The sequence below is a fragment of the Cyprinodon tularosa genome, unplaced genomic scaffold (genome assembly GCF_016077235.1).
Source record: "Cyprinodon tularosa strain WSP-4 unplaced genomic scaffold, ASM1607723v1 ctg48, whole genome shotgun sequence".
NCBI lineage: Eukaryota > Metazoa > Chordata > Actinopteri > Cyprinodontiformes > Cyprinodontidae > Cyprinodon > Cyprinodon tularosa.
Window position 1 is genome coordinate 1,180,001 of NW_024039207.1, and position 21,115 is coordinate 1,201,115.

General features: G+C 39.4%; 1 protein-coding gene across 3 annotated transcripts in view; it reads left to right on the forward strand.

Moving 5' to 3' along the window:
• Positions 1 to 21,115, forward strand: part of LOC119794434 (sodium-driven chloride bicarbonate exchanger-like) — a 59,061-nt gene that overhangs the window by 30,630 nt on the left and 7,316 nt on the right. For all 3 annotated transcript variants that reach the window (XM_038302008.1, XM_038302010.1, XM_038302009.1), the window contains 16 exons: positions 775 to 913; positions 1,045 to 1,205; positions 1,837 to 2,025; positions 3,454 to 3,542; positions 3,816 to 3,973; positions 4,066 to 4,153; positions 7,064 to 7,210; positions 8,200 to 8,300; positions 12,997 to 13,171; positions 14,810 to 14,943; positions 15,035 to 15,280; positions 15,474 to 15,579; positions 15,749 to 15,910; positions 17,523 to 17,636; positions 19,970 to 20,131; positions 20,221 to 20,472. In XM_038302008.1, coding sequence (XP_038157936.1) covers positions 775 to 913; positions 1,045 to 1,205; positions 1,837 to 2,025; positions 3,454 to 3,542; positions 3,816 to 3,973; positions 4,066 to 4,153; positions 7,064 to 7,210; positions 8,200 to 8,300; positions 12,997 to 13,171; positions 14,810 to 14,943; positions 15,035 to 15,280; positions 15,474 to 15,579; positions 15,749 to 15,910; positions 17,523 to 17,636; positions 19,970 to 20,131; positions 20,221 to 20,472 — 2,423 coding nt within the window. The remainder of the gene's footprint in view (positions 1 to 774; positions 914 to 1,044; positions 1,206 to 1,836; positions 2,026 to 3,453; positions 3,543 to 3,815; positions 3,974 to 4,065; positions 4,154 to 7,063; positions 7,211 to 8,199; positions 8,301 to 12,996; positions 13,172 to 14,809; positions 14,944 to 15,034; positions 15,281 to 15,473; positions 15,580 to 15,748; positions 15,911 to 17,522; positions 17,637 to 19,969; positions 20,132 to 20,220; positions 20,473 to 21,115) is intronic.

The window sequence follows — 21,115 nt, forward strand, 5'->3', positions numbered from 1 at the left end:
TAGGGGTCCCCGCTCCATCTCGCCATCAGTTTGGGGGTCCTTGGCCTGGAAAACGTTGAAGACCCCTGTACTACACACAATATTGTTTATTGTTTATTTATTTGGATCCCGATTAGCTGTCAGTAATTTGACAGCTACTCTTCCTGGGGTCCTTTTAAAATTATACAGATACACAAAACATATCAAATGATCACATCATAATATATATATATATATATATATATATATATATATATATATATATATATATATATATATATATATATATATATATATATATATATATATATATATATATATATATATATATATATATATATATATATATATATATACTGTATGTCAGTTCTGACACGCAACAGGCAGCTAATATTAAGGTGTAACAAACTCACACATCATCAATCATTATTATCCTAACAGAACAAACTGTTCTTGTTGCGTGAGGTTTTGGTCTTAATGGACCGCAGCCTCCTGCCAGAGAGAAGTGAATGAGACAGTTTGTGGCTGTGGTGCGAGAGATCAGCCATAATCTTACCTGCACGCCTCAGAGTAACTGGAGGCGTACAGATCCTGGGGAGATGGAAGATTGCAGCCAGTCATGTTATGTGCAGAACCGATGACACGCCACAGCCTGCCCTTGTCATATATATATATATATATATATATATATATATAGAAAGGAGTGAGATAACTTAGATGTAACCTTTAAGCATCTAAGTTGTTTTTTTTTGTTTTTTTTCCCTTTTCTTTACTGGTCGTTAACTTCTGCAGCAGACACTCCAGCACAGAGGGTGCAGTTTCTTCTGGGCACAGAGGATGCCGACGAGGATCACATCCCACACGCCCTGTTTACCGAGCTGGACGAAATCTGCCTCAGAGAGGGTGAGGACGCCGAATGGAGAGAGACTGCAAGGTAAACCGCTGCAGACAAGCGTACGGGCAGGACATGGCCAGCTGTAGTTTCGTTTTCCTAAAGCAGCAGATCATTTTATCCACTTCCTGTCTTAATTACTGATGGCAATAAGTCTCTTGATGTGTTTCCAGGTGGCTGAAGTTTGAAGAGGATGTTGAAGATGGCGGTGAACGGTGGAGTAAACCCTACGTAGCCACTCTGTCTCTGCACAGTGTGTTTGAGCTACGCAGCTGCATCATGAATGGCATCGTGATGCTGGACATGAGGGCCAACTCATTAGAAGAGATCGCAGGTAAACACCGCAGATGGTACCTTGTAGCTTGCTCTCACAGTTTATCACCTTACAAACACAAATTACAGTGTAACTAAGTAGGAGCTTATGGCCTAGTCAAAGTCTAGACCTAAATCAAATGGATATTCTGTGTAAAACTTGAAAACTGATGTCTAAAGGCTTTCTTCATTCAAATCAGACACGGATTCAAGTATTTCTTCAAGAAGGATAGACCAAAATGGCAGTAAAGTATCATCCGTAATGGAAATGATTTAAAGTTTTCCTTTCTCCTTACAGCTATTGCACACCGTTCTTTGTATTTCACATAGAGGGTTTAACAATCGACGTTTATATCATCTTGGCTGCAGCCGTAACATCAGCAGGGCATCACTGTTTTTAACATTTGTAATAAAATGATCTAGTTTTGTAGTTGGACTGACCTAGATCAATTCAAACATCATGGAGCTTGTCTGTTTTTAAGGTCAGCAAAGGATATTTATCTGTGCGACACAACAAAAACCTTATCTGGCCCAGTTAAATCAGTTCTTTTCTGCACTGATCAGCTTACTGTTCCTGGCTGTCATTCAGGGGCAGACGCTGTCAGTAGAAGAACATTTATGCATCTACCCTGTTGTTTTACCTCATTCCTCAGACATGGTTTTGGATCAGCACGAGGGGTCTGGCTCTCTGGGTCAAGAGGCCCGGAAGAGGATCCGCGAGGCCCTGCTGAAGCAGCACCACCATCAGAACCAGAAGAAACTGGCCAACCGTATTCCCATCGTCCGCTCCTTCGCCGACATCGGCAAGAAGCAGTCTGAGCCTCATTCCATGGACAAGAATGGTGAACACACACACAGACACAAATGCAGACCTTGCAGTAGTCAAATAACTCATATTGTTTACTGTTGTCATACTTCAGTCTGTTTCATGCTGATGTAACAGCAAGTCTGCCTTTCTTGTTTATCCTTGTCACCACAAAACTGTAAAATCTTCACAGTGGGGCTGAAAGTCTGATCTTTAGGAGTGCCTCACCCAATTAAATCTTCCTATAGAGCAATTCAGTCTTGTACATTTTGAGTGTTTGGTCCACGCATATTTTAAGATCCCACACAAGATGTCTTCATCGCTGCAGACCAGATAAAACACAACAAAAAGCTTAGTGATCCTCAGCAGCTGCAGATCAGTAATTAGAGCTTTCTCCATAAGTAAAGACAGTAGCTGCAGTGTTCAGGCGAAGAGCATTTATACACTTTGTCAATGTTCTTAGAAATAACAAACAAAACCACAATATCTACAGGTGTCATGTAAAAGTTCCAGACTTTTCCAGCCTCCAATTGCAAGAGTTCTCTATCATACATTTATTAAAAAAAAAGAAAGAAGCAGACTAGAGGCTACTATTGGCAGCAGGGGTGCAAAGAGACGCAACATAAGGTAGAAAGGAAGGTAGGACTTAGAGGGGGGTGGAGGACAGTGGACAAGACACTAGGAAAAAAATGTCAAAATGCACTGAAAAAAAAAGATCTAGAAATAAGTAAACATTTCTTAAATTAAGTGTATTTACCCTTAATTTGAGTAGGTAGATGACAATGAAATTGTGTTTTCCTATTTTAAGTGCAAATTGTCTTGTTCTATTGGCAAAATGTCCCTTTTACCTCCTCAATACAAGAATAAATGCACTTATTTTAAGAAAAAATTATTTCTCTAGATTTCGAAGGAAGGAAAGAAGGAAGGAAGGAAGGAAGGAAGACTAGGAAAAAGTGTTTTATGGCAATCTTTAGATCAGTCTTATTACAGTACAAATATCGTGAATGAAAATATCGTGATATATATATATATATATATTGATATATATATATATATTCTCTTTAATTGACCTTTATGCTTTCTAGTCATGTATTTGAGCTTTATTACTTTTAGGATTATATGGTGATTTTGTAATAAATCATGTGGTCTTTATATCTTAGTCATTAATGGACAGGCAGTGTCTGTATTCTTCCATAGCTACAGTCTTGTTTATACCACTATCAACCAGAGGTATAAGTCAGGAAACATGGCTGACTGCACTACCTCATGATGGCTTATTGATAAAACATAGAGATGTTGTTTTTGCTAATGGATACAGATTTTCACCAATGAGCACCAAAGAAAAATGCTTTCCTTATTTTCCTCTGGATCAAACTGTGCCATGCAGTTACTCACAGGAGAGCATCGTCTGGTTTAAATAAGCATTTCTTGTGGAAACTGATCTTATTTTCATGCTGTCTCTAAGGCCAAACAGTCTCACCTCAGTCCCAGCCATCCAACAACGAGGGTAAACAGGACGTCAGCCGAGAAAACAGCGCCGTGGACTTCAGTAAGGTGAGCAGCCAGAACAACTACTGTTCTTCTTGTTTATCTTTGGCCACTGAGAGCTGAACACATAACAAGTGCTGTATATTTATTCAGTCTGGGATTACGTGTGAAATAATCACCACCAGTTTCTCACAAAGGTAACCTGACTGGTATCAAGCAGGATTGGAAGAAGATTTCTTTAGTTATGCGTGTCAGATCTGCCTGTAAAACCTGTTTATATCCATTTAATTAAACTTGTATCATCTAAACACTGATCTTATGTGTTTCTCCGCTACACAGATTGACCTCCATTTCATGAAGAAGATCCCTCCTGGTGCCGAGGCATCCAACGTCTTGGTAGGAGAGCTGGAATTCCTAGACCGCCCTGTGGTGGCCTTCGTCCGTTTATCTCCCGCTGTGCTTCTCAATGGCCTGACTGAAGTTCCCATCACCACCAGGTGACCCAGCAGCTGATAGAAAAGCATTCAGATTGTGTTTCTCATTTGGACTTTGTCCTACCTCAGATCTAAATGTCTCTTTTGTTGTACAGGTTCTTGTTTATCCTCCTTGGGCCTCTAGGGAAAGGTCCACAGTATCATGAAATTGGACGATCTATTGCTACGCTGATGACCGATGAGGTGAGGCCACTCTGAAAACAAAGCAAAATGGTTATAGACGTACAACCAAACAGATTTATGTCAGGTTCCACCTATAATTGTGAAAGATCAGCACAATTGCTCTTAGTGTTTCCTGAGGACCATAACAGGAGATTTTCCTGCTGTAAAAATGAGAATAGCTCAGGAATTTAAACCTATTTGATACAGAATAAGATGGACTTCCTGCAGGGCAACAGTTTACTTTCTCCAAAATAAATTATTAATATTTCCAGTCTGACTACTGTTTTGTTAAACATGCAGATTACAATATTATATGAAAAGCAATGTTTTATGAATGAGATCTGAAAAATACTTATGTATTATTTTTAGGAAAAGGGAGCATTTATTTCATTGATGAAGATCTCAGCATATTTAATGCAGATTTAACTGATTTGAGTGTTTTTATTGTCAAGATTATTATCTTGTCTTCCTTTATACACTGCATGAAAATTGGGATTATCCACCTTTAAATTGCTTTGAATCCTTTTAACTGTTAAAAGCCACAACAGCAATGATATTTAGATTAATCTGGAGTTGCGTCTTATTTGTATTCTGTTTGGAGTCATAACAGCTTGAAACGTTATGGCAAGGCTTTCCACAAAGTTTAAGAGTTATTTATCTACGAAATCTAGGAAACTTTCATGTGTTTTTTGTAGAAGCTCACTTGTGGGATCAAGATTAGATCTCATTGGCTTTTGCTCGTATTCATGCCAAGTCCTTCTGGAACCTTGATGTTCAGTCACCTTGGAACAGTAAGGGGTCAGCACCTAAATGTTCCCACAGGTGTTTGCTGAATTTTAACAGATATTTAAAGTAAGGCAAAGGGCCAAATCCCACACAATAATCCTCTCTCTACCAAGCTTTACTTTAGAGACAAAGAAAGTGACCGTTTGTGACATTGCATTAAGCTTTCTGTTTATCATTTACCATGCAAATAAAGTTTGGAGGCTTAAGCTACTGACTGCTACTGACTCTGCTTTGTAATTTAACCAGCCCTGCCAATTAGTGGCAGAGTATCTGTTCTTACTAATTGCTTCAATTAACAGCAGATGTTAAAATATTATGTCAAAGGGAAAATTCTCACTTTAACCAATTGCACATATATATCATTCCTACATCCCCAGAAGGCATCCTATTATGGTTTCATGCGGGAATTTGCTGAGCTCGAGTTCTTTTAGTTACATAGTGTATATGTAACACTGGACTTTTTTCACTTCCTCCTAAATTTTTTCCAAAGGCTAAAGCTTATAAGCAGGCAAATGTCAGAAAAAATCCTGTTTGGACTGCTGGAAGTGTTTTTATTTATTATCAGATAATTTTTTGTTATTTTGCCAATGAACGACCTATATCTGATCCTGTCATAGCAGTCAGAACAGCACAGATCCGATTTTTTTCAAATGCGACCCAGAGCACTTGGCTATGTGGTCCTAAATCCGAGACGTTTCTGATATTTTCAATTGCAGCCTGTGTCTGATTGGCCATCCCACCTGTACGACACCAATACTCGACAAAGCTCACTATTCTGCGTCTTGCTATGCAGAAGGAGGAAAAAAAAAAGAACAAACATGGAGGACGATGATGCGGAGGGTTGTCTTTCTTTTTTTTATTTTCCCCCACCCTGTGGAAAAGAATGCATCGTTAATACGCTAGCTCCGGTTGGAAAATAAATTAAAGATAGCAGGATATGCTCCAGCGCTACAATCCATGTTTACTTCCGTAAATAAAGAGCTTGCTCGCTACTTGTGATGTCACTGCATCCTCTACTGCTCATGAGGGACACTTAAGTTGTATGAATGCAGGTCACAGAGGAGATCACATAGAAGTTGCTTGTATTTAAAAATAGGACCAACCAAGGAAAACAATCGTATTAAAAAAAAAAAAAAATCTGAATCGAGCATTAAGGCCTGCAGTAGGAATGTTGCAATGATTATTGTCCAGCAAAGCATTAGTTTTAAGGCTAATCTCACTGATTTTACCGGGTTAATGTGTTTTTTAAAATTATTTCTGTATATATTTTAATCAGAAAGTGTTTTGCATAGTTTTAAGAGCATTTTTATGAATTTCTCAACAACATAAATTAGCTGCTTTCAATAAAAACGGGTTTTTCTCCCCATCAAGATGATTTCTACAGACCTAGTTAGGCTAACACTACAGATCCTAGCCCTCTGTTTTGATATGACTTGTTGATCGATAAAGTGGAAACATATTAACGCAGTTCTAATTACCTGTGTGTGAACAATACTCCATGGAAAATTACTTGACCTTTTGTGTTAAAATGTGCAGAGCACATTGCTAATGTAGTTTTCCATAACCTGACTCCGCCAGATGGATTTGCTCCGCATATCCATCTGGAAACCTTCCGTTGAAGTAATTTTGGGAAGGGGCAAAAATACTGGTTAGCTGATTGGCCTATGTTGGTGATAGACGGGCCAAATAAACCAATCAGATCAATGAAGCATATGACGTACTAACAGAGCGACAACGAAAACACAACCACAAGCCAGGTTATTCTTGCCGAAACCAGTCGGGAGAAGAGCAAAAACATCTTTTCCTCTGAGAAAAGCCTCCAGAGCAGTGTTTTGCTCTTCTTTCAGTGAAGAAATACTCTGTAATTCCGATAAAACTTGCTCGATAGCCACGCTAACGCTAGTTTCATCGGCTGAAGCCGCCATGTTCTTTAGATTGAACTGTCGCGCTTCTCGTTGCGTCACACCTCAACTCGCCTCAAAGCCAATGCTGTTGGACGTTCGTTTGGTGAACTGCTCCAAATTTTCTTTAACGGAGAGTCTCCAGACTGATCTGCGAGTGAAACCTTGAAAGCTCGCGAGATCAGGATGATCTCACGAGGCTAAGTTTTCCATACTCTCATATATGTTTGATGTCACTCTACAGATTTTCCATGATGTTGCCTATAAGGCCAAAGACAGGAATGATCTGGTGGCCGGCATCGACGAGTTTCTGGATCAGGTGACTGTTTTACCTCCTGGCGAGTGGGACCCCTCCATCAGAATAGAGCCTCCTAAGAATGTTCCTTCTCAGGTAAAGTATCATTAGGTTTTGTTGGCATCTCCTCCGAAGCATTTTTTCTCCTGTACTCTAAAAAATCATGATCAGAACCTGTTTGAAAATGTTCTCTTCTAGAATTAATAGAAAAAGAACCAAAACATCTGTAAATGCTTTCATTTCAGCGGTGGCAGAAGTGGAAAGTGGGGATATTATATTATTTGAACTTGTTAGTGCGGCTGCACCTGGGCCTGTTGGCAGCTCTTTTTAACCCCTTAAAACCTTAAGTGGGGGTAATAACTCGGAATGCATAAAATTCCACCGGTAACATTTTTACCAGCAGATGGAGCCATTGTGCGCAGCTCCAAGCTGGCACCAAAAGTTCCAAAGCCCACAGCTCTGGAACTGTTATAGCTAGAGGTCTGAAATTTTCTGCATTTGTGGTTGACATAATGTAGAACAAATATAATACAATAAAACCTGCTCTTTCTCAAGAATGTCTTTATTACTGCTGTTCAAAAAAAAACTATCATTTCCGAGAATAAAAAAAACTACTTTGAGTCTTGTGTGAACTGATGCAGGTTGGTCTGTGTTCAAGTCACCCAATTTGAATTTATATATTTAGAAACAAGAGGCTGTTAGCTTTCTAATAATGCATTGCACATGTAATTTGGGCTTACAGTTCCCAAGTTATTTGCTTTTCCATTTGGGTATGTAAAATAGGCGAGGATTACCCAAAATGAGGTGGATGTTAAGTGGTTAATGCTTACAGAGTTCATTTGAGCAAATTCCTCCAATAACATAAAAAAAAAAGTATTTCCTTCAGCTTTTATCCATTTATATTTTTGAAATGATCCATATTATTAAAATGTATCTTTTAGGAAAAACCCTCCGGCTGTTGTAGGACTCCCATCTTGTTTTCACATGAGTGCAGGTCCATTTGTGTTCATCATAGAACAGATCAAAGTGCACTTTGAAGCTGGCATACAACCAGCATTTGATTGACAGTGATGTTCACTGTGCAGGAAAAGAGAAAGATCCCCCCTGTTCCCAACGGAGTGACGGATCTTGGAGAGTCAGAGGCACATGGAGGACATGGTGGCCCTGAGCTCCAGCGCACAGGGAGGTGAGTGTGGGAAACATTTACAGCACGCACTCTGTCACTTCTGGAAGGTCTTGTTTGTGTCCATCTTCCTGTCGCCTGGTGGCTGCATCACTGCTTACAAACTGCTAATTTATGATGCAGACCACACAGCAGGCCCAAAGTCATTCTTCATGGCTTAAATTAAACAAAAAGCTCATGGTTAATGAATAATACTTTGTAGCATGTCAATATCCTCATATATAATTCTCTTTAATCCTAATGTTGGATTTATAGTTTATTCAATGATGGACAGGGGACTTCTTTTTATACTTTTCCTTGGATTTTCAACTTTATTTCCTTACTGCTCTCTAAAAGTAATGATTGTATTCATCCAACCATTAAGGTAAATATGGTCCCATTTAGGCGTTTTCACACTTTTGAATTAATGTTACTGTTGTTTTCACTTTTCTGTAAGACCTTTTAACTCTTCATCATGGAATACCGAAGTGGTAAATCATATAAAAGACTGATTTGATGGAAAAGATTTCATCCCCTTAAATGTTTTTAAAGATTCAGATGACAGGGATAAAAAATGCTTTGAATGCCTATAAAAACTGTTCTGTTTTTTCAATCTAAATTTAAAATCGAGTGAGAAATTATTAACTTTCTATAGTATACAGTTCAACCTACAAAGTTTACTTTCAAAAACTAACCTCAAAGTACATTTAAGTCACTTCTTCTAAATAAAAGCCTTCACCACTGCTTGAAATGTTAGCTTTTGGATTCACTTTGACACAAAAAAAGTTTTTAAGAATTAACCACAATGCTAAATTTCAGCTCATATAAAACCCTTCATAAGTCCCACAAAAACGAAATAACTTTTTTACCTCATGGGAGCGCTATATGACCATCTACATGCACAGTCTGTCGCTGGCTTTCGGCTAAAAAGACGTAAGGACTTAGAGTACATAAAGTCCCATTCTGAAAACATGAAACTGAACTTTATTGATCGCACAATGGAGAAATTAACTCTCTGCATTTAACCCATCCCCTTGGGGAGCAGTGGGGTGCCACAGTGCAGCGCCCGGGGAGCAGTGTGGGATTAAGGGTCTTGCTCAGAGAGCCGGAGTGCAGACTGTGGGGATTGAATCGGCTACTTGCAACCTTCTTAGAGCACAAGCGCACTGCTCTACCCACTAGGCCAACACTCCCATCACTCCACACTGCTCATCACTCTGCCTGCTTGGTGACATAAGAAACAAATAGATGCCACATTCTTTTTGATGTTCTAATCATGACAAAATGATCAGTACTTCAGAACTCAAACAATGAAAAAAAGAGTTTAAATACATTTTGATTAAAAGCTCCCATCAACCCCCACTGGGTCACTGCAGTAGTCGAGTTATGGATGGTGTAATTTTTTTTTTTTTGGAAGCATACATAGCCTAATTAATATAGTCTATGAACCTAGAGCAATATGCATGGTATGGTTTGTACATGTCAGGTATGCCAGTCATTGACTTTGACCAAGGCACCTTTCAGTAGAACTGCAGTCAGTCCCTGGACTGCCATGGCTATCACTGCCCCTACATAGTTAGGGACAAATGCAGGTATGACAAATACTTATAAGCCTGCAGCTTACCTGAAGCGTTAGTTTTTGCCTTCTTAAAAATGAAGTCCCTCAAATCGCGTTGTCTGTGCCGCTTGGCCATGATGCTGTTCAGAGCACCATCACCTGCTCTGATGGATACGCTGAGGTTGAAAATAAATCGCATGTGCCCTCTGGGCCACCGTAATTTGGTCAGGCTACTCCTAAGCGCACAGCCCGCCAAATGTTGAAAGGGCAATATTATTACCATTACTGTTAATAATACTGTTAAAGTTTATACATTCAGTGATAAAATGTTACAGGGGATGGTATGAGGGGATGGTCATTTAAGAAGGAGGATGATTTTTAAGATTTTTTTTTTTAAGAAGGGGATGCCATTCCCCCTCATCCCCCCTCAACTCGAGTACTGGGTATCTGCTCCAGAGCTTTACTGACAACCAACCTCTCTGTAGGTGGTTTGGCTGCTTGTCCTGCAGACCATCATCCTTATGCTGCTGCAGCCACAGCCATGTCCACCTGTAATGACCATAAACAAAGCAAGGTTGCTTTTCTCGTCCAAATACGTCAGAAAACGTCTAATCTACTGAGACCATATCACTCATAATTAGCACTGTGGTTTAAAAAGAATGGTCTAAAACACTCTGTCCAGTGAGAAGACATTTTGTGGACAACATTGCCTTGTTGCACTCAAATATCTGAGAAGAAATGGACACTGTGGTTGAATCACTAAACAGATGGGATGTAGGAGCTAGAGACTGACACGGGAGTGGATTTTCACTCCTGTCCCGTGCCACTCCCACAGAAAAAAATTGTGTCCCGTCCCGATCCCGGGCCAGAGTAGAAATCTAAATCCTGTCCCGTCCCACTCCTGGTGAAATTACTCCCGCTCCCATTCAGAATGACTCCCGCTCCTGCACCACTCCCATTCTTGTTGTTTTTGAGCGCAGGTGAAAAACTCAGAGCGGAAACACTGTTGGTTTTTGGGTCGTGTAGTTTTTTTGACTCGCATTACAGTGTAGGCTTTGAGGAAAAAAACTACAAAATGGCGGCGCCAGTACTGGATTTTTTTTCTTTCTATTTTATTTTATTTTTTGGCATCGATCCTAGTTTTTTTTTAGTTACTATTGGTTTGCTCCCGTTCCCGTCTGCTCCCGTTAATGTTTAATCCTGTACCGTCCCAATCACGTGATCGTTACTAATACTGACTCTCATCCCACGGGAAAAAAATGTCAGTCTCTAGTAGGAGTAGAGGACCAGACTAGTTACCCCTGCTGTGTGGTAAGAACAGGATAAATCTATGCTTAAAGAATTACAGCTGCAGGATCAGAGTCTGACATGTACGAAAACATTAATCCATCCTGCCTACCCTACTCTTTCCAGAGGGATAATGCTCTATATATGAGCACAAAAAAGCTCTTCTCTTGTATGTCTACTTGAACCCCAGTTGGCCTCAGCAGATGGCCGCTCACACTGAGCCTGGTTCTGCTGGAGGTTTCTTCCTGTTAAAAGGGAGTTTTTCCTCTCCACTGTCGCCACAAGCATGCTTGGTATGATTGATTGCGTTTGAGTCAATGAGTCGATGCAATCAACTGGTTTTCCTTAGATAGAAAACTTTGATTCAATTTGACTGTATGATCTGGTTCAATCGTCTCTTAGGTGCCTTGAGATGACGTGTTGTGAGTTGGCGCTATATAAATAAACTGAATTGAATTGTATACGACTGCAGACTGCAGACTCTTTTTAAATTGGAGAACTTTTTCCTTTTTTTGGTACCTGCATGGGTGTGGAAGCTGACATAGAGGGGAGTGAGTTAATTCTCTGTGAGGGAAAACTTTAGCTAAAGCATGAACACGGTTTTATCCAACAGGACAGCACCAGCATACATCATGGAGGTGTATAACTGAACTGTAGAAGGCACTACAAAGAAATCTTATCATAACTTTTTGATGTAAACTTGACATAAGAGTTTTGTATGATATTAAAATAAAATTATATGCTGTCATCAGCTATAGAGGTTTATAGCTCCTCTCTGAAACAACAGACTGGGTATTCAGTGTATTAAGTTTCCTTAAGCTGAGCTGATGTGTGCTGCAGTGCAGAATCTCCCCTCATCCATTCATCTCCTGCTCCTTACATTAAACCCACTGTCTCTCTCTGCCTCTCGGGACTGAAATAAACATAAGAGCCCACCCAACGTTGTTACGGCAACATCCTCTGATGGCACCTCACTATCGCAGTTTGATGCACCAGGAGAGACTGCAACCAGAGCGGCATGGGGTCACTTTGTCGTGGCTCAGTATAGCGCTAGCCTTGTTTACCTTTGTTTATTTTGGTGGAATAACAGAAGATGGACTAGATAGTGCTTGGCAATGACCACCTGCACTGCGCTAACATGTTTACACGCCTCTATTGCTCTCCTGATAGAAAAAGAATGAGTAGAGCTTGTTAATAGAGTGTTGTTTCAGTGTTGTGTGGCTCTTTAGCAATTCTGAATTATGACATAATGTTATTGTTTATTAAACTGTAAAGAATTAGAAGTAAAAAGAGCATTGATATTGCTCTGATTTTAGACACTCAGTCACAGAAATCCCTCTCAGGGTAGTTATGACTGTAGCTAAATTAACGGCAGAGCTACTATACTTTTATTTCTTTGAATAGAATTTGATCTTTTAAATAACAATTTTTCATAGAGCTTTCGGTAAATGAATTAATCAACTCTGAGATGATTCTATTTGCTGATCTGTGCATAAATAACATTTGTGAAAATAATGCAGCCTGCTTTATTGCTTTTATCATCGGAAACTTTAAAAAAAAACTTTGGTCCTTAATCATCCAGACTTGCATCAACATCTAGTATTGGTGCTGCAGTAAAATTAGAAAGGAGGTAGACAAACTTGAAAACCACAAAAAGAGTTGGCATGGCAACGCCGTCAGGGTGTAGTCATGTGTTTATGTCCATTCATTATATCCAGGTGTCTCATGTCACCACAGGTATTTTATAGCTTCAGTTTAATGCATCCATCCTATATCTGCTTATTCCTTGTATGCTCAGAACATATATTTCATACAGAATTAATTTATAATATTTCTGCATGGATCTTGAATAGAGCCTTTTTCCATTTATTTCAGGTTCTTTGGTGGGTTGATCTTGGACATCAAGCGAAAGGCTCCTCACTACCTTTCCGACTACACAGACGCCCTCAGTCTCCAGTGTCTGGCCTCCTTCCTCTTTCTTTACTGCGCCTGCATGTCTCCTGTTATCACCTTCGGAGGGCTCCTGGGTGAGGCCACAGAGGGACGGGTGGTAAGATTTACTGCTTCATTGTACTTCCTAAATCTAAACTGCAGCTTGAGCTTCAAGTTAGTCTAGGTTTTATTTCAAGCTATAAGACTAGAGATTTGTTAATTATTTCCAATGGACAGCGGACCTTTACCCTAACAATTTTAGCTGATTATCATTTTATTTTTTTTTTATAAACTTTTGGAATCCCTGAGGTTTAATGAAAATAATCACATCTTCCTCTTGCAGTAATTGTTTCCACAGCTGATAGACTTAGACAGAAACAGATTTATTTTGTCATTTTGCATACACGAGTATATACAAAAAGAAATTTCATTTAAGACAGCTCTAGACAATTTCATTTTTTAAAGTGCAGCCTTGAAAAACAGTAATAAAAAGCATTAAAAAAAGAAAAAAATGACTGTATATTTACAGTTCTTGTGGTTTATGCGGACATTATGTGAATCTATAAAATCTACAGTTTTTACACTTCCTAGATTGTGAAAAGCTGCAGCCTACCTCTAAAAAGTGCCTTCACCTCCAAAGTAAATGCATTATGGGTAAAGATAATATGAAAGTTTATGTAAGATGTTATGATATCCTATCTTATAAGATCATTATATTTTAGTATATTCTATTCTATTCTAAAAGCAACGTTATTTTTTTATATGAATATAGTTTTATGTCATGTACAGTCTACGTCCAAAATTGATGCTTATTGTTTTATAATGCAGCTTGTAGTTGGTTACAATGAAAGTGTTGCTTAAAAATAGATATTTGGTATAAGTTGAATTAATCTTATCACCCGTGTTAGAAGTTGCAACTCAGGCTAATAACAATAAACAAGACAAGACTTTAATTTAATTTTGATAATTATAGCTTTGAGATACTGGAAGCTAAAAATCCAGTGTCTCTGTAAATGTGGATGTTGTGTAAAGGATGTAGCATACTCAGAAAGTTGAGTGGAAGGAAAAAGTATGGACTTGATACACTACAAAAAACTGAAATCTAAATAAGGCATTTTTTTTTAAATAGGTACATTGTTTCTTTACCTACTCAAATCAAGGTTAAATACAGTTATTTCTAAATAATTTTTTGCAGTGTAGGATTGTTGAGCAGATTCAATTCAGTAATTTGGCGGTTGAGCTTAGTGATCTACCTGAAAAAGTTCAGCGCGCTTCCTGCTGACATGTTTAATGGAGTTACAGACATCATTTTCCAGCAGGATTTGGAAACTGCCCACACTGCCAGGGGTATTGATTAAAAAACGTCGACCGTTTGTATTATATTCTACACACTGCAAAAAACTTGAAATCTAAATGTAATTTTTTCTCATGAGGTAAAGGAGAAACTTTGCCAACGGAACAAGACAATTTACATTTAAAATAAGATAAAAAAATTGCATTCTCTTATATCAAGTGCATTTTTTTCTAATAATCTTATTTTAAGAGCGAATCATCTTAATTGCGCACTCATATGGGGGATAATTACAGTTGATGTAAGAAATTTGTACCTATTTGTAGATTGTTTTTGCAGTACTTCATTTTTTGGCTGCCCTTAACATGATTGTAGGTACTTCGCATTATAAGTGGAAAGACTCTGAATCCGTCAAAGGTACATGTATGACTAAGTGAACGAGATCTCCATTTCCCATCTTTTTAGAGTGCCATTGAGTCCCTGTTTGGAGCTTCAATGACGGGGATAGCCTACTCTCTTTTTGCTGGGCAGCCTCTCACCATCCTGGGCAGCACTGGGCCTGTTCTCGTCTTTGAAAAGATCCTTTTCAAGTTTTGCAAGTAGGCTCTTTTCTTACATCTGTTTTCTTCTGCTGGAAAAATGTTCCTACCCGTTCTTGTGTTTTTATACTTGTGTGTTTTTATACCTCAGAGAATACGGCTTGTCCTACCTCTCCCTGAGGGCCTGCATCGGGCTGTGGACGGCTTTCTTCTGCCTGCTGCTAGTGGCCACAGACGCCAGCTCCCTGGTCTGTTACATCACTCGCTTCACAGAAGAGGCTTTCGCGTCGCTGATCTGCATCATCTTCATCTATGAAGCCCTGGAGAAGCTGATCCACTTGGGGGTGCACTATCCTGTCAACAAACATAACGACCTGCAGAAACTCACCCAATACTGGCAAGTTTCTGAGGCCGCTTTCTTTGGCGTCACTCGTCACATGATCACAGTGATGCTTTAGGCTGATATAACATACACTATTTGCCCAGCAGAAAATGCCAAGTTTATTTAACCTATATGCTAAAACTCCCTCTTATGTCATGAAATGATCAGTCTTATTATAAAAGCTTATGGATTGTTTTATGTCGAGCAGGTGTAGCTGTGTTGAGCCCAGGAACCCGAGCAATGAGACTCTGCAATTTTGGGAGGAGAGAAACATCACCACCTCCGAGGTCAACTGGACCATGCTGGAGGTCAAGGTAAAGGGCCCATTTATTACTTCTTAGTAGCCTTTTGAAAGTGAACAGATCATTTTTATCCCATGTGAACCTGACCTGAAAAGAAAAAATCCTAGTTGCATTAATTACAGCAACATTTTTTCCTGGGTTCCACCTCCCCCATCATTTGCTTTTACATCGGGGCCAGTAGGAGTGTGAGATGTTTCATGGGGTGTTTGAGGGGCCCGCCTGCGGACACCATGGCCCGTATATCCCAGACGTCCTCTTCTGGTGCGTGGTCCTCTTCTTCACCACAGTCTTCATGTCGGCCTTCCTCAAGGAGTTCAAGACGAGCCGCTACTTCCCCACCAAGGTGACAAACACTGAGTTCTTGAGTTGTAGTTTAGCCTCCATGGATCAGGAAATTATTTATTTGTTTTGCTTTTGGAAATTTAACAGCAAGAGATGCAATTAGCCCAGTGCTCCTTGTTAAAGTGATTAAAACAATGAAAAGTTTTCCTTGTCTGATTTTTACTGCTAAATATCTCAGGCCTTGATCCTTAACCCAATATGAAAGCATTGTGCAAAGAAAACATTTGATTTCATATTTAATTAAGTTTCACCGTCTGAAAACTGTCAAAACACAGAAAAACTGGTGGCAGACTTATCATAGAGACGAATTCTTTACTTTACTCTGTTGAGGATCTGTCAGGTAGAAGCAGACATCACTTATTCCCAGCTGTCTGTTTAAAGTCCTCCATTAAGTCTTTTAATTAAGCATAGTGATAATCCAGACTGCTTCACCTGATGCATCATTAGCGCACGCTGCCATCTACAGGTTGATATGGGATAAAGAAAAACCCTGCAGTCTGCATGGCCATTCTATGTCTAGTTTCTATGGGTTGTCATTGAGATGACACACAGCAGAGTAATGTGTGGGGTGATGTTGTCCGACTAAGCCGTGTTCTGTGATCGCCACCTCGTGGTGATGAATATTACTGTGCAGTAATACTGCAGATGGAGAACTGATGGCAGTTCAAATGAAGCATCTAAACCCTCAGTCATTTCTCCCTGTTTATTATTTATGGAACTTCTTTTTACCAACAGCTTTTTTTTCTTGTATGTCGCAGATTTAGATAAATTGCAGTATTATATTTCTTGCTTTTAACTTTTTAAAAAAACTTTTTTTTAAGTCCAGGAAAAGAGGAATTAAAACAATAATTGTACAAATGTTTACATAGAGAAGACATCATAGAGCAGATGGTAACCCTGAATCATTCTCTCCCCTAAAGTTCAATTCATTCAGTTTGTTTATATAACGCCAATTCACAGCATGTCATCTTAAGGCACTTTACAAAGACAGTTTAACCAGATCAGCCAGTCAAATTGATTCAAAGTCTAATAAAAAACAGCCGACTGCATCAACGCATTGTCTCGAAGGAAATCCCTCACCCTTAGCATGCTCATAGTGACAGTGGAGAGGAAAAACTCCCTTTTAGCAGGAAGAAACCTCATGCAGAACCAGGCTCAGTGTGAGCGGCCATCTGCCGAAGCCGACTCGGGTTCAAGGAGACAGAAGCAGAGATACAAAAAGAAACTGTAAAAGGCGTCCAGGAAACACACATCCACGCAGATTAGCTCCGAGCTAACTCCCATGTCATAGGATGAAGAGAGCACATCCAGCCAGTCACAGTCAGAGAAACAGGACTACACTGGAAAAAACAGGCCGATCTCCAACATCTATAAACAAAGGTGTTGATGGCAGTAGCACAGCTGATATTTCTCTACAGGATGGAGTCACAGCATACAGGAACAGTAGCAAAGCTACTGTGAAAAAAAGCAGAGAGAGATTCATAACATTAGAGATTGAACTGACAGAAATGTGCCCCTAATATAGCTTCATGTGTTTTTTTTTTTATATGATGCAGATATTGTGTTTAAATTTATCATGAATTTTATCTGAAGAATATTTCTGTTTTGTCCAGGTGAGGTCTGTCATCAGCGACTTTGCAGTCTTTATCACCATCCTGACTATGGTCCTTGTGGATTATGCCATTGGAATCCCCTCACCCAAATTGCAGGTCCCCAACAAGTTCAAAGTAAGCCGTCATGAACACATTGTCCGCTGAGGTTTATGGTATATTATTATAATATGGTTTGGCATAGTGATGTATTTATTTATTGTTTATTTGAAAGGGGACAGTGTACATTAATCAACATTAAAACAATGTAAATATACCCGAGTTAGCTAAGGAGTGCTAATTTTCATTGGTAGTCCCCCAGCCAGGTATAAAAAAGGCAACCTTTAAATAAACACAAGTATAAAATCACAAGATAAAATTACAATACCAATTACATAAAAAACATTATGACACACAGAAAACCTTAGTGCCCACAAATTTGGCTCTCTACAAGCCATTTTTAGCATTCTTTTTGAATGAAAAGAATGTATATTATAGGGCTGCACAGCATTGTGCAGTGCAGCTAAATGTGGTATATAGACTGTAGACATTACTTGGACTTAAACACCAATGATCGTGACTTTGACGTGACCCGTTTTGACATTTTTAATCATTTGCAATGTGTGTTTCAAACAATAAAGCCGCCTGCTAATCCTCTTGTTGCCACAACAAACAGGCAGGATCTACTCTGCTGTTGGTGTTTCTACTGCTTTCCCACCGTTATGAGAAAGAAGTGTAGTCAATAAGATGTTTGTAATGTTGGAAACAGAAGAAAAAAGCTGAACGGATCAAATGATTGATGGGCTTTACTGCAGCCTGACACATTTACAATGGATTTGACTGTGACTGGTTTTTAATTGCAAGTCTGCAGACAGTGTTGTGAAACTCTGTGAGCATCTGTATCAACTAAAGTTGAAGGGGTAGTAGCGGCCTAGTGGTTAGGGCATGGAGCTTGGAATCCTGAGGTTTTGAGTTCGAAACCCGCTCCCACAGACTTGCGCTCTGGCTCTCTGAGCAAGAACTTTAATCCCCGATTGCTCCAAGGGCGCCCCATGATGGCAGCCCTCTGCTCCCCAAAGGGATGGGATAAATTCTGAGGTAAGAGAGTCCCCAATGTGGGATCAATAAAGTTAAAAACATCAAAGCTGCCCTTTGTGTGTGATAGACTCAGCTCAAAATGCTCTAAGATAGAGTAGTAAAATAGAGCAACCATTTTGCCTTTTTAAAGTCAGAATTGAAGCTTCTGTTTCCTCAAGGTAAATATTTTTTTCTTTTAACATCCTTTTCTTGTCCTCATGTTAAACCGGTGGGTTGCCTACAGAAAATGTGTTTACCACCATTATTCAGGTCTAACATAATATTGCAATGCATGCAATATTGTTTTATATTTAAGGTTTAATGAAACTATTATGCAGAATATTGTATTATGTAGTTTCTCACATGCAAATATATATACAATATGGGTTGCCTGAGTTTAACGCAAACAAGAGCTTAAAAACTATAGTAGAGAGGCAACAACATCTAACTTGATTTACATTAAAATAAATTAGGGTGTGCTTAATATTAGGTTAGCAACTAAGTTTTTTTGTGCTCACTTTGATTTTTGATTTTAGAGTTTTAGTTTTTTACAATTGTATTTATAATCTGCTGTTACTCATAAATGTGGTATAATAAAACAAAAGCTTAAATTAGAATATTATAGCACAGCACAATTTATCATAATAATTGACAGTAGATAATGAAACAGAATAAAATACTGTAATTATACTTTAGTTACCTTACAGTACAGCAGAGGTCTTCAACGTTTTCCAGGCCAAGGACCCCCAAACTGATGGCGAGATTGAGCGAGGACCCCCTAATTATATATATTGTATGAAATTGTAATTGTAATTATATCAAACTGGACCTATAGTCACTCTATTACATATGGAGTAATGTAAGGAAAGTAATTTCGCCCTGGGATTATTAGAATATTTCTGATTCTGATTCCTCATTAATGGCACAGGTGTTGTGAATGAAACGGTGCCCAGCTTGAAAGAGCTCCTGTGTGTCGCTGAATGTGTGCATTGATGACTGAAAGACATCTTCTGCCTCCATTTATCTGTTTACTACAGTGTGTTAAATTCATGTTAATGGGTTTTTAAAGACATTTTAATTAGTGGGAAGAAAATTGCAGGAGGGTAATATAAAAAAAAAAAGTCTAATCAACCAAAACTTTCGTGACCCCCATGCAGTACCTCCTTGGACCCTCTAGGGTTCGTGGAACCCCTGTTGAAGACCTCCGCAGTACAGAATAGCAGAGCTGGTTGTTTATATTTTGTCACAGAAATCCTAATAAGGGGATATTCTTAAGATCCTCATGAATCACAAAAATAATACATTGAATAGTTGTATTGGAACCAGTTTGATCATTTTGATTTTTAAATATTTATTTTGGGCATGTCCTAACTGAGCAAAAAACGTCTTCACAGCCAACAAGAGATGATCGAGGCTGGATTATAAACCCTGTGGGACCCAACCCATGGTGGACCACCATTATCACGTTTGTTCCCTCTCTGCTCTGCACCATCCTCATCTTCATGGACCAGCAGATCACAGCTGTTATTATCAACAGGAAGGAGCACAAACTGAAGGTGGGATCTATTTCTTTGTCTCTCTGTGGACGTCAGTGCGCGGTTTCCCTATGAGTGCTGAGGTCTGTCCCTATTTCGTCCCCTTGCAGAAAGGCTGTGGTTACCACCTGGACCTGTTTGTGGTGGGGGTCATGCTGGGCGTGTGCTCGGTAATGGGCCTGCCGTGGTTTGTGGCGGCCACGGTGCTCTCCATCTCCCACGTGAACAGCCTGAAGCTGGAGTCGGAGTGCTCGGCTCCTGGAGAGCAGCCCAAGTTCCTGGGCATCCGAGAACAACGCTTCACCGGCCTCATGATCTTTACGCTCATGGGCTGCTCTGTCTTCATGACCTCTGTGCTAAAGGTTAGAGGACACCTCGTATGCTGTCACAAAATATTCACACGTCTCTTTAAATAAAATATATTTATAGATTTTTTTTAGGGAAAAATATTTTTAAAACAAAAAAAAGATTTAATCTACTTTTATATTGCATGTTAAAGTGACTTTATTCATGTTTCCTGGTAAAGTTTCCTTAAAGGTGATGTAGAAGACATTTCCAGCAAGCTATTTTTTGAACATATACAACCGTGCCTCTCCCTTCAGACCACCTCTCGAAACCACGCCTTCAAAACACATGAACGCTCATGCTGTGTGCAGCGCTGATGCAGAGTGCTATGATCACTCCTCTGAAACAATTTATTAACTAACGCCTAAATTAACTTAAAATGCCGAAATCTGCCGGCAAAACATGTTCGCTCTTATTATCCTGGTGCCTGCAGTTTCGATTACGTACATGAAAAACGCTTTCCAGCCGCCTCAGCAAATCTCGAGGAGGCGACCGGGACATAGACTGCTGTTGAAAAGGATTCCTACTAGTGACAGCACACCGCCAGTGCGTAGGGGTCTGAGCGACTCTGACAGAAATAATATTTGAAAGCAGGATGGTAATCTGGATGAACTGACTGCACTGACGATGTTTTCAGGTGGACTTTCTGACTTCAAAATA